This window comes from Etheostoma spectabile, chromosome 7 (assembly GCF_008692095.1).
Source record: "Etheostoma spectabile isolate EspeVRDwgs_2016 chromosome 7, UIUC_Espe_1.0, whole genome shotgun sequence".
Classification (NCBI taxonomy): Eukaryota; Metazoa; Chordata; class Actinopteri; order Perciformes; family Percidae; genus Etheostoma; species Etheostoma spectabile.
The window spans coordinates 27,153,860-27,167,010 of NC_045739.1; the positions used below are offsets into that span (position 1 = coordinate 27,153,860).

At 40.5% G+C, this 13,151-nt stretch overlaps 1 protein-coding gene across 12 annotated transcripts in view; it reads left to right on the plus strand.

The window, feature by feature from the left end:
• Positions 1-13,151, plus strand: part of hspg2 (heparan sulfate proteoglycan 2) — a 122,381-nt gene that overhangs the window by 68,687 nt on the left and 40,543 nt on the right. For 9 of the 12 annotated variants that reach the window (XM_032519888.1, XM_032519878.1, XM_032519881.1 and 6 more), the window contains 13 exons: positions 2,946-3,016; positions 3,194-3,258; positions 3,365-3,505; positions 4,307-4,498; positions 4,849-4,887; positions 6,685-6,990; positions 7,104-7,157; positions 8,337-8,420; positions 9,445-9,537; positions 9,625-9,717; positions 10,363-10,593; positions 11,310-11,423; positions 12,054-12,181. In XM_032519888.1, the coding sequence (XP_032375779.1) occupies positions 2,946-3,016; positions 3,194-3,258; positions 3,365-3,505; positions 4,307-4,498; positions 4,849-4,887; positions 6,685-6,990; positions 7,104-7,157; positions 8,337-8,420; positions 9,445-9,537; positions 9,625-9,717; positions 10,363-10,593; positions 11,310-11,423; positions 12,054-12,181 (1,611 nt within the window). The remainder of the gene's footprint in view (positions 1-2,945; positions 3,017-3,193; positions 3,259-3,364; positions 3,506-4,306; positions 4,499-4,848; positions 4,888-6,684; positions 6,991-7,103; positions 7,158-8,336; positions 8,421-9,444; positions 9,538-9,624; positions 9,718-10,362; positions 10,594-11,309; positions 11,424-12,053; positions 12,182-13,151) is intronic. The other 3 variants (XM_032519880.1, XM_032519886.1, XM_032519887.1) reach the window with 3 other exon arrangements.

Consider the following 13,151-nt stretch of genomic DNA (forward strand, 5'->3'; position numbering starts at 1 on the left):
ATGCTTTCTGCGCTTTAAACGGACCTCTAAGACTATCACAGAACAGGTGCATTTATACAGAGACTTGATTACACACAGGTGAATTCTATTTATCGTCATTAGTCATTTAGGTCAACATTCGATCATTCAGAGATCCTCACTGAACTTTTGGAGAGAGTTTGCTGCACTGAAAGTAAAGGGGACGAATAATTTTGCACGCCCAATTTTTCAGTTTTTTATTTGTTAAAAAAGTTTGAAATATCCAATTTTATTCCACTTCATAATTATGTCCCACTTGTTGTTGATTCTTCACAAAAAATTACAGTTTTATATCTTTATGTTTGAAGCCTGAAATGTGGCAAAAGGTCGAAAAGTTCAAGGGGGCCGAATACTTTCGCAAGGCACTGTATACGTGTTGGTGTCCTGGAAAAACCTTACACCTCCATGTCAACCTGTGATTTTAGGACTTAATGTTCTGTGCTTAATGTCTTTAATCAGAGAGCCCCGACATGTTCTAAATTTTAGATATTTTTTTAAAAAATTTTATAAAATATTTTTTTATGTTTCTCTTAAGAATATAAATTAATATGTTAATGCTATAGTGCGTAGTTTCTGTCACCCCCATGAAGAATTCTAAGTTATAATAATGATAAAAAAATAGCTTTTTTTTTTGGACTTTTTTTAGTCCTTCTGCTGAACTTCTGCTGAGCACAATCACTGACTGAAATATTTTGTGGGCGCTTCTTCGGGTTTTCAGCCTTGCCTTCACCTGTTGCAGCAGTCTTCCTTAGCAGGATAAAGAACCAGGACATTCCAAACATAACTACCAATCTAGCATCCTGCGGGTTAGCTATACATGCTGCAATCATAATCATATGTTCATAGAGCTTTAACAATGAGGCCCTTTAGACTGATCTATTGCCATCAGACATTTATGGTCCCCAGAGGATGGATTCTAATGCTTTTGGTGATTCCCTGGCTTTTTCCTTTGGCAACACCACCAGCAGGTCAAAGTTTATTTTGCCCAATTTCTTAGGTTTGGAAAATCAACAACTAAATGTAATGAATTTACTTTTTTTTACTTTAAAAAAAAATATTTTCTATGTACCTGTTGGTATTTTTGCCCAATGGTGGCACTAGCAGAAAGGATGAATGCACCTGAAAACAATATGATTCATCTTCTGAGGACCATGAATGTCTGTAGTCCATTTAAGGGCAATCTGACCAGTAGACTAGTACTCTAGACTAGTAGCATTGGATACTGACAACCCAATATTTCCAATAGCGGGACAAAGGTTTGATCAATCACTGAACAACTGCTGTATCATCAGCATTCAGTGATATGTAAAGAAGGCATAGACACAGTTTTTAAGAAGATCATTTTATAATTCATTACATCATTTTGGGGAGAAATTAAAGTTTAAATTGTTTGTGAAATTGTTTATTTTCATTATACTGTGATGTGGGACCACAATGTTTTCCATGTTGTGTTTATGCTGTTTGTCCATTTTAAACAGACTTTAATGTTAGTTGAGGCCTTTTAGTTGTGTACACTTTTAGGATACTTCCATGACCATATCTATTGTGATGTATTTTCTGTTACCCCATGTAATGAGATATGTCCTTGTCTTTAAATCTATGAAATAACACTGACTGCAAGGATTGAGTTAACCACACCTTAGAAACTGTTGTACGTCTCAGGAGTTAGTTTGAATAGGGTTTCCCAAAGCAATTTCATAGCATGGAAGTCCTTTTGTTGGCTGTTGACCGGCGGACCTGCCAGAGGACAGGTGAGGTAAGACTGCACAGGTCTGTGGTTGGATAAGTCTTTGCTCGGGGGCCGTGGCGTTGTTTGGGTTGTTGGCTTGAAGGTGTGATTGCTTTGCTATGTCACAATATCAGAAATAACTTTCCTTGTGAGCAGCTTACTGTAGCCTTTTCTTCTACAGCTCTTTAAAACCACTTTCTTCTGATATCAGTTCTTTAGTTGTGAAGCTTTTATTTTAAAGTGCTCATGTTATGCTCATTTTCAGGTTCACCATTGTATTTAGAGGTTGTACCAGAATAGGTTTTTGTGGTTTCATTTTCAGAAAACACATTTTTGTTCTCTTTTCACCCTGTGTGTTGAGCTCACTGTTTTAGCTACAGAGTGAGGCATCACACTTCTGTTCCATCTTTGTTGGGATCTGCACATGTGCTGTACCTAGGTAAGGACTACTAGCCAGTCAGAAGCAGAGTATGAGGGCCTGCCATGCTAGCAGCTAGGTTAGCATTATAACATGTGTTACAAAGTGACGCAAGTTTGTCCAGGAAGTAAAGGCTGGACTACAGTAGAGCTGTTTGGACCAGTCTGTGAACAGTGTTTTCTGTTGGAGATGCTAAGTCCCTTTGGGGGGGACTTTGGGCTTTTTAACTTTGTAAACCTATAACTTGAAAAAAAAATATACAGTACATAACACAATAAAGGAAAGGGGAAAAGCCAAAAAGCATAAAATGAGCACTTTAACTACTTTTCTTTTATCTGGTGATATTTTCTTTGATGATGTTTCTGTTCCTGTGCATCACACTCATATGAGAGATGGAATCAACATCTGAGGCATGTTGAATGTTTTAGCCGCGGCTGTGCTTTATCCATCTCCAAGCCACATTTCATCATCTTTTTTTCCCTCTGTATTGTATTTAGTGCAAAAGCTGGGTGTGAATAGAAGACATGTGCTTAGTGCAGATTGAGAACTTACGGATGGAATAACAGAATAGCTTTTATGTACCATGTCTGAATGACTCAGTCCTTTGTTTGTGGTTGAGGTCTACCTAGGGTCAAGATGACTCCCCAAAGGACATTCTTTACCAAATGTATCACCTCTTGCAGACTTCCCACCTTCCTGTCTCATTGTTCTTTGGGTTTAAACTTGTATCCTCCTAGACTGGAAATATTCACTCAAACACATTGTCCTTTTTATTTTCAGATGTGCGGCAGGATACACTGGCAACCCACTGCTTGGACAGAGATGTAGTGTTGGCAACAATGAAGTCAATGGTACATATTGTGTTTTCATTTAACATGATGGATATTAAGGGCCATCTTCTGGCTTGATCTTTTTCTTAACACAAGTTGCAAAGATTCCATTCATATAATTGATCTGGATTTAACAAAGTGTCTTTATAAGGCGAGCTGGTACACACTGTAACTATGTGGTCTACTGCCCTGTTACAGGTAACTGCTTTAATTGTGACCAAAGAGGAAATGAAGGCTGCACTGGTGGTGTGTGCCGCTGCAAGGTGATCAAACAAACCACCTGTCTGGTTGTTATCTTTTGGATCCTGGTTCCCATTTCCAAGGCAGACCGATTGCCTAGTTTCTCATTTCCTTGATAATGTTTTGCAGATAAACGTTGAAGGCCCATCTTGCTCCAGCTGCAAGTCTGGAACCTTCCATCTCAGCCTGGAAAACAAAGATGGCTGCCTGTCCTGTTTCTGTATGGGCGTCACTCAGCAGTGCTCCAGCTCTACCCACTACAGAGACCAGGTGAGGCCTTTAAGTGCAATGGTTCATACCTCTGAACAACCAAGCACATTGTTTGCACTGGACAAAGCAACAAGGCTGCAGAAAAGTTCATTTCAGCACATGTGCTACACGTTTATTTCAGAGCAAAAGGTTTGTGGAGTCTAAATTCAAGGAGATCTAAATTCGCTCTCCTCACACCATCCTTCAAGTGGTTCCGAACCAGTAAGATCACATCCATCAATGATGTCAGCCAGAAATTGACTGCTAACTCGCCACGCAGGAAATTATTTCTGCACTCTATATCTACCCTCTCCTGAATAACTGCAAGGATAAATTTTGACTTCATGTCACTCAGAATTTCCCCAGGGCGAAAGGGTGAAAACATGAAGTCTATAAAGGTCACTTACAGACTTCACATTTAGAATAAGCCATACATTGGTAAATCTGGAAGACCGCTTGATGGGTTGGAAAGCAAAACACTTAAAGGGGAGCTATGCTGATTTTTAAAATGCTATTCCTATGGTTTAAGACAGTCGAAAAGTATTAGTAAACATGAACAACTATACCTCAATCCAAAAAGTAGACTGCATCATCTCCCTGCTGGTCAGACTAACTGCTAGTTTGGGTGGTGTCATTTTGTTTAGTTTGATGCCCAACAGATAATTAAATCGCTAACGGAGGTGTAACATTATGAATGACCGCTGTTCTGACTCCGGTGCCTGGGTCTGTTTTTCAATTTACTAGTATTTTTTTTTTAGACTATATTTAAGTTTTTTTTGAATATACTGTATCTTATTGTATGTCCCGTATGTACTCTTGTAGGTGTCCTCAGTCTTTTCTCCAGGAAACTTCCAGGGCTTTGCTCTGGTGAACCGTCAACGCACCAACCGCATCTTCACTGGTTTCACTGTGGAGGTCTCCACTGAAGGCACTCAGCTGTCCTACACCAATTTTGACTACCTGGGACAGGAGCCTCATTACTGGCAGCTTCCAGAGGTCTACCAGGGAGACAAGGTCAGTATCAAAGACCACATGCAGCGGCTAAATCACTGGAAGTAGCTCAAGCAAGACCATGGACCCCTTAATGCTGCATAAAAGATTCTGAGCAGCACTCATCAGAAACTTGTAGACCGCTCTTATTCTACTGCTGTCTATTTCTGCTTCGTTTCATTCAAACCTGAGCCAATCTTTCTTTCCAAGCAGATATCTTTTTCAGTCTGTTTTTGCTTCCATTGCTACATTTTCTTTCATCTTGTTTACTCTGTGTTCACAGGGTAGAATAATGTGCAGTTTAAGTGGCCCCAGTTTCCACTTACATAACATAGCTGTCCGATTCTTTGTGTTTGCCCCCGCACTCTCTATAGAAAGAGTCCCTCTTTGCTCGCACGAGACGAGCAGAGCAGGTAGAGTAGTGCCAGTCAGCGGTCGCCATGTTGGGAATGTAGTTTTTGTTTAAAGTATGGTGCTGTTTGGCATGTTCGTATTAACTGCTGATGTGGCATTGTGCAATAAACTGAATGTCATGCATATCCATACATGATGGATACATGTTTTATGGTTTTCATCTAGGGCTGGAACTAACAATTATTTTCATAGTCGATTACTCTGTGGATTATTTACTCGATAAATCTATTAGTTGTTTGGTCTATAAAACAAGAAAAAGTGGATCAAAAGCCCACGATAACGTCCTCAAATGCCTTTTTTTGTCCACAACTCAAAGATATTCAGTTTACTGTCACAGAGGCGTGAAGAAACTTCAGAAATATTCCCATTTAAGAAGCTGGAATCAAAAATAATGTTTTTCTTTTTTCATAAAGAAATGACTCCCGATTAATTTATAAGTGAATTAATCGATTCATCTTTGCAGCTCTATTTATATCATTTTGGGGTTTATTAAATTTTTTGTTAGAAGCATTGTGTTTTACAGCAGTGTTTGCAGCAGAAGGTGGCCACTAAGTGTCTCTTAGATCTGACCAATCACATTGCAGTTCATAATGCACACATAAATTGCTTTCTGCTCCACATCCCATGAGCCATGTAAACAGATTGATCATTAATGGTCCATTAAAGAACTTCATACCCGTTTAACTTTGCTCGAATAACACTGCCATAACACTCCCATAACACTCCCAAATACCATCGGCTCAGTGATAAGGAAAGTAATCAAAGAGCTCGCTTTATCCACATCAATAGAGTGACTCATACACGCCAGAGGAGCAGCTAAGGAAGGATGCTTCCATTTGGAACCTAATGGCCTCTGAACGTAAAGACAGCTACAGAACCACGAGAGCTAGCCAGGTATTTAGTATGAACTGCACCGTAGATAGCTATATTAAAGCCATTGCTCACACTTTTACTAATATAATAATAAGTGATGCTAACACGCTGGGAGTTTGTGGACATATATGAAATATAAATTCCCTCATTTCATAGATGTAGCAGCATGGAGAATCACCCTGGTTTGATGAAGGGTCACCTAGCAGCAGCATGTCGTCGGACTCTGCGTAGGGCTGGGCAATATATCTATATTATATTGATATCGTGATATGAGACTAGGTATTGTCTTGATTTTGGATATCGTAATATCGTGATAAGTCTTTTCCTGGCCACACTAAAGTAAAATATGTAACTGAACTGAACTTACAAGACTCTTCTAGCTGTTTTAGTATTTGCCTTTACCCACTTGGCCATTATATCCACATTACTGATTGTTATTTATCAAAAATCTCATTGTGAAAATATGTTGTGAAAGCACCAACTCTCAACCCTACAATAGCGTTGCAATATCGACATCCATGTATTTGGACGAGAATATTGTGATATCTGATTTTCTCCATATCGCCCAGCCCTAACTCTACGTGTGCATTTGCATGTGTGTGAAACACAATGAAGTCTGAGTTGGTATGCAAAGTCTCAGGAAAGTTTCTGCAGTGCAAGAAGTTGGTGATTTGTTTGTTTTATCTGTGTGATCCGATTGTTTAGAGTGAGAAACTATTCAGCCGAGCTCAAACGTTGTTGTGCAGCACATCCAAAGCATCATAGACTAAAAAGCATGACCTAGTATGTTCACCTTCTTGTGTTGGACGTTAGTGTACATCGTGGAGGAACTAAATTCTAAACCACCGTCTCTGTCTCATTTTTATTGTTCCCATGGTTACACATTTCTGTATCTCCGGTTCTCTTACATTCCGCCTCCCCAGGGTGATGTCAGACAGCTGGATGATGAGGTCTGGGCACTCTTCTCTAACTTCTCCAATGGACGAGCTGGTTCCCCTCCATTTTTTCCCTCCTCCTCTAAATCCTATTCCTATTCTTCTTCTTCTTCTTCTTTCTTCTTCTTCTTCTCTTCCTCTTCTTCCTCTCGGGTCCCAACTTCCCCCTCTTCCTCTTCCTCTCGATCGTCTTTCCGTAACCTGAGCCCCCCTTCTCCTTTGTCTGGTATCGCCTCTTCAGTTAGTCCAACAAGACGCCAGCCCTACTCCCCAGGCCACTCTCGCCATCTGCAGGTACACTCACTGCCAGAGATTGCAAGAGGTTTACCGTCCAGTTTGTTTTTTCGGTCATATTGGTGACTTCTGGTATTTCTCTTTGGGGTTACGGCCTTGCTGTGGATCAACAGAGCAAGAACGCAGTGAGCAAGACTTCTGCTCGCGCTTCTGGGGACGGCAGCAAGGTAGACAGTGGCATGACTGACTGGCTGATTTCATGTCTCGCCTCTTTTGCCCATAGTCATGGGAAACTGTGTTGTTGACTCAGATAGTAAAGCTTTAAAAGTTAATAAACAGCTGTCCTCAGTTTGTCCAGGGCAGTTAATATTTAGTGTAGAAACTCGTTTGAGCACCTCACACAGTGGTTCTCAAACTGGGGGGGTTATCCAGGGGAGGCACAATGACGGTAAATATAAATACATAATGCATGGTTCTGCTGAACTGCTAGAAAAGCATAAAAGTTTGTGAAATGACTGCTGGGTAAACAAAGGCAAGACAATATGTGCACATTTCCCTCTAAGGAGCCAACTGCCAGTCTCCCAGTCCAAGAAGAAACTGATCGGGCTATATTGGCATGGGAAACAGACTTTTCCAAACAGAAGTTCCAAAGCAATTGCAAAAAAAGAAGATCTACTACAATAAAGAGAAATAGTTTGTTCAGCAGTGCTATGGCATAAGCGACAAAGCTTCTGCCGAAGCGAGTCCTTCTACACCTCGGTGTCCTGTATCTGTGTCCAGATGGCAGCAATGTAAATTAACTATATAAATGACAATAGGTAAAGGTTATTTAATGCATACAGGCCTGTATATATAGATTGTTCTCTAGTGGGGGTGCAGGAAGAGTTTGGGAACCACTGACCTAATTGATGATCTACTGAAGTAATGGTGAATCTATTTAGTTCAGAGTTACCAAAATATGGATTATTCAATTCCAGTGCTCGACTGGATGGTATGTTCCATTGTTGGCTCCCACTCACTGCTGTCACTGTAATTGTCCACTTGAGAGTAACATTGGTTTTAAAACGCTCTGTCATTATACTGTTGTCTGCTTTGAAATAGCCTCTCACTGAAGCGCACGCAAGTTGTCATTTTCACATTACTGACTGTGGAAGGGGTTGTTTTAGTTGTCAGACAAGGCACAATGCGAATCCTTACACTGTTAGCACTCATGCTAAAGAACATGTACTTCCAGGAGTTTAGCTGTGTGTCGCACATTTGTCCCGAGATTCCTGTCAGGTTTAGCTCTTTTCGTCATGCTTGCCTGCCTGTGTCGCTTCTCTGCCTGCTTATTATTTAGTCTGGCTGCCTCGCTCTCCATCTGTGGCTTATTCTCTTATTCCTCTCCTCCTTCCTCTGCCTCTCAGTACGCTCTGGTCTACAAAGGTTTCAGCTTGCACCAGGATGATCTGCTCTACTGGCAGCTCCCAGCGCAGTTCACAGGGGATAAGGTAACTGTGAGAACTTTTGGGGTGACGTCCCCTCCCGACCTCTGGTCAACTCTTCGAGTTCACAGAAAACACATTACCCTCAGTCTGCTCCAGCCTTCAGTCCTCATCCTCATCCTCCCATTCCCTCACGTGTCCCCACTCCCTATGCCCCTTAACTTTGACCTAGGGCTGCTCAATTATCGACATTTATTTTTCAATAATTGAATTTTGGTCAATTTTGAAATCACGATTATTAAACACGATTACTCGTTGTCTTTTAGAAAGATATTGCAAAAAAAAAAGTTCTATTCAGAAGACAAGACAAAACGAGAGTTTACTTGCAAAATATAACGTGCAAAATAATTGTTTTTTTTCTGTTTTTGTGATCATTGGGAGCAGAAATCATAAAATGTGATTAAAATTTGATATAATTGCTCAGCCCACTTTGACCCAGCCCTCCCTCCAGAGTGCCCTTTTGACTTTCTGGACTACAATTCCCACTCTGTAGTGAGACACACACTCCATCTGTAACACACATTTAGAAATAGAACCTATAAATATTCTTTTCTACTCTAGAGTTATGATAGTTTGGCACTTTATTATTATTTTTTATTTATTTTTTATTCATGTTTTCAATTCAGTTTAGTTTCAGGTAGTTTTCAGAGTGGTTTTGCTAGTTTTAGTTAAGTTTTTATTAGTTTCCTTTTATCAGAACATGGGGAGTTTTTTTCAGAGGCACAATTTAAGAGGTTCAAAATAGAAATTACAATACAAACACAACACTGTGTGTAGGCAATTAACTCACATCGTGTAGACATCCCTGTTTTCACAGGCTGAGCAATACTAAATCCTGTTAACATGGTAACTTTAACCAAAAAAAACTGCTGCTCCTTTACATCCTTCTAGTACATAAAATTTAAAGGAACTGCACAGTGTGTTGCTCTAAGAAGCCATCTGGCATTGATTTGTGTTTCATCAAGGGAATTGCGGCCCTGTTTGACCTGGCAAAAGATCTAAAGCCTCTTCCTTGCTAACCATGTCTTAGGTGGGTTCTTATGGCGGTAAGCTCAAATACTCCGTCTCCTACGTGGCCGGTCCAAGAGGAACCATACTTGAGGATGGGGATGTCCAGATTATTGTGAGTATATGTCCTTAGGCTGATTCACTGTTTCCTCCCATGGCTACGTTTGTAGCATTCAATAACCTGTCTGTGTTGTTTCTGTAGGGGAACGACATCACTTTGGTAGCTCGTCAGCCCTGGCAGAGGAGGCAGCAGGGCAGCAGAGAGACTCAGCGCTTTGAGATCGTCTTCAAAGAGGTGAGTGGCTCATGGCTGCACTGTTAGTGTCACAACAGAAAGTGTGTCAGCAGGCGTCTGGCTTGTGGAAGGGATCTATGACTGAACCTGCCATCTGGATTCTTCCTTGAGAAGGACGAGCAAAAAGATTTTCATGTAGGAATACATACATGGTCACATTATAAATGATTATTTATCAATGATACAGTCATGTTTTTACTGATCCCCTTAAGGCTAATGGGGTTTTCTTTCTTTTCACATGCTTCTCCAAAGTACAAGATAATTTGTAATGTGCATGAGAAGCTTTTCTCGTGAAAGTATCTCAAGCTCTCTCAAGCATGAGAAATCAGTCGAAGGATAGCAACGTTTTGCAAACATGTGGCTAAAGTTAATATTTTACATATTTTACACTCACAGCATGAAATCGGTTAACAGTTACCTTGTTGTTGACACTATCAGGTACATTTTGTTGCATTTTCAAGAAGATGAATAATTTCTACTCGGCAGCCATTCTGACTGGTGTGCAGATTGGTACGCAAAACAATATCATGCTCCTTATGTCCTTTTAGGGTTATTGTAGTTTTCTTTTTATAAAATATTCTTAATTAAACAATAAATATGCAGTTTTTGCATGAGTAAAGCCAAGGATTTCATTTTGTTTCCCAGGAAAACTGGAATCGTCCTGATGGCATGCCCGCCACCCGAGAGCACCTGTTGATGGTTTTGGCTGATCTGGATGACATCCTGATTCGAGCATCCTACTCCACTGAGATGCGCTCCTCCAGTATCTTTGATATCAACATGGAGGTCGCGGTGCCTAACTACAGCGGCCTGGCTCAGGCCCTCGAGGTGGAGCAGTGCCGCTGCCCACCTGCATACCAGGGACTCTCTTGCCAGGTAAATGATTCCATCTTTCTGAATTGTTGACAAGCAATATATGCAAATTGTGCTTCATTAAAATGCAAACATAGACAAAGCTTTGTCTCAAATCGCCCACTTCTGTATTTACACTTGCTATATTGAGAACATAGTGTGTTCACAATGACGAAGAATGGCTAAATGCAGTGCACTGTGAGTGACCGGATCTGCGCTCAAACCGGTTCAAATCCAACCCTTGGCCCTTTGCTGCATGTTGCTTTCCCCCCCTCTCTCCCCTTTCCTCTCTTCAAGCTGTCCTGTCAATTAAAGGCCATAAAAGCAAAAAAGTGTGCAACGCTGGTCACTACTCGCCTTCAGCGGTCGGCGTCTTTGCTACGGAGCGAAAGCTACGGGACCACCATCGTATTTTAAACTTGTGAAAATGGTGGAGAAGGAATGGTTGCGATTGAAACAACGAACACCGGACTATACAAATGTAATAAGTAACACGTTTCTGTTGTCAGATAGTGAGAAAATCAAGCTGGTGTATATTTTTCCGTCGACAATATATTGCTGGAATACTCCGCAAGACACAGATACTATTAAAAAGAAGAAGAAGAAGTGTATAACGGCTGTGCGCGATTTGAGACAACACAACCCTGTTGAAATTGACATACTACATAATTGAGTACGTATTGTAAAGAGTGTACTGACGGAAGTATCTGTATTGAGACAAACCTATAATGTCTCTTTAGGACTGCGCCCCTGGATATACTCGCACCGGAGGAGGTTTATACCTGGGCCACTGTGAGCTCTGTGAATGCAACGGCCACTCTGACTTCTGCCACCCGGAGACCGGCATCTGCACGGTACGTAGCACTAGATTAACGTATGGCTGATAATGTTCTTGTTGTACCTAGATCATTTTAAGCCAACGACCCCTTAACTAAAAGAGACAGAGCTACTACATATATTGTATAAAATAAAGTTGAATATTAAACTGGGCCTTCAATAACGGTGTAAGGTGGCCTAAAACCTTTATACATACCTTTTTTCCATAGAATACTAAGTTATTAAAAAATTAATTTATTGGCATCATTTTATGAATCAACTTTTAATGTTAAACACACATGTGGTACCGTGAATCCCTAGGAGGAGCTGTATATGTGGATGGCCTTAGAGACTACCTTACCTATAGGCCAGTAAGCCTATTATCAGTGGGGATTTATATTTGCTAATAATATGTTAGATTCATGTCAAGACTTTTTTTGAAAAAATGAAGTATAATTTGGAGGCCCCCCTGCATTGACTATTAATAACCCCTGTGGGTCCCGGACCCCCTGTTGAATCAGAAATCAGAATCAGAAATCAGAAATACTTTATTGATCCCCGAAGGGAAACTCTGTGTTGCAGTTGCACAAATATTAAGATCCCTGGGCTAGTTTATTGCATCCCTACGACAAGGGCACATCTCAAAACAGATCCATTTTTCCTTCCAGAGCTGCCTGCACAACACTCAGGGCGAGCTCTGTGAGCAGTGTGCTCCTGGCTTCTTTGGTGACCCCACTGCTGGCACTCCGGAGGACTGCCAGCCCTGCGCCTGCCCTCACACCGACCCAGACAACCAGTGAGTACTCAGTACCGGCATGTATACCACCTTCATTCTTAGCTCCAGACAACTGTGTGAGCTCTTGTTTATACAGCAGATTCTACTGTCTTGTAAATTTTGGAGACTAATGTCTATTATACAACAAGGAGATCCGACCAGGCAATCTGATTGGTCAACTAGATTTTAAGAACGTGCTCAAATCCGCATGACAGCACACCCAGAGCCATTAGAGCACACCAGGCTCGTCACTTAAAAGGTTACTCCGCCATGTCCATGTCAGCTTTACAGAGTTGAATCTAAACAGTTTTTGAAACATTTCTATTCCTAAAATTAGGATCCACAGTGAAACACACAGAAACTCTCCATCATACTTCTATAAAGTGATTCATCGGGTTAAACGACTCAATCTTTGTAAACAAAAGTTGTAAAAAAACATTTAAAAACAACCCACTACATTTAAATTTCAATGTACAGGAGCTACATCTGTCGATAGGAAATTGTTTATTAGTTACAACAAGATTGAACTCGGAAAGTAGCTTTGTGTTATGATGCAGTATGTGCAGTATTTATTCTGGTTGGGAAATCCCAAGATCTAGCTAACGCTAGTTTAAGTTGGCCTCAACAGGGAGTGACTAGAAATAGGCTCTGTTGCTTTTTTCAATTTTGATTGCACATTGCCCCACAACATGAATACTGTTTGATTTTAACTTTAATTTTGTCGGTAACCATTGCTGTTTAATCACAATGTTACACAGGGTGCGATTTAACGTCATATTATTGGCTTGTGTAATTTTGCTTAATTATTTGCTTGTGTAATATTGCTTAATTATTTGCTTGTTTAATATTGCTTAATTATTAACCTGTTCCTCCCAACTGATATGAAATATTACATATTCACTTTTTCTACTGACATCATCAGATTTTGTATCCTCACTCACTTTTATCAGGATGTTGTTGACCAGTCCTAGAAAAAAGCTACAGTATGTTG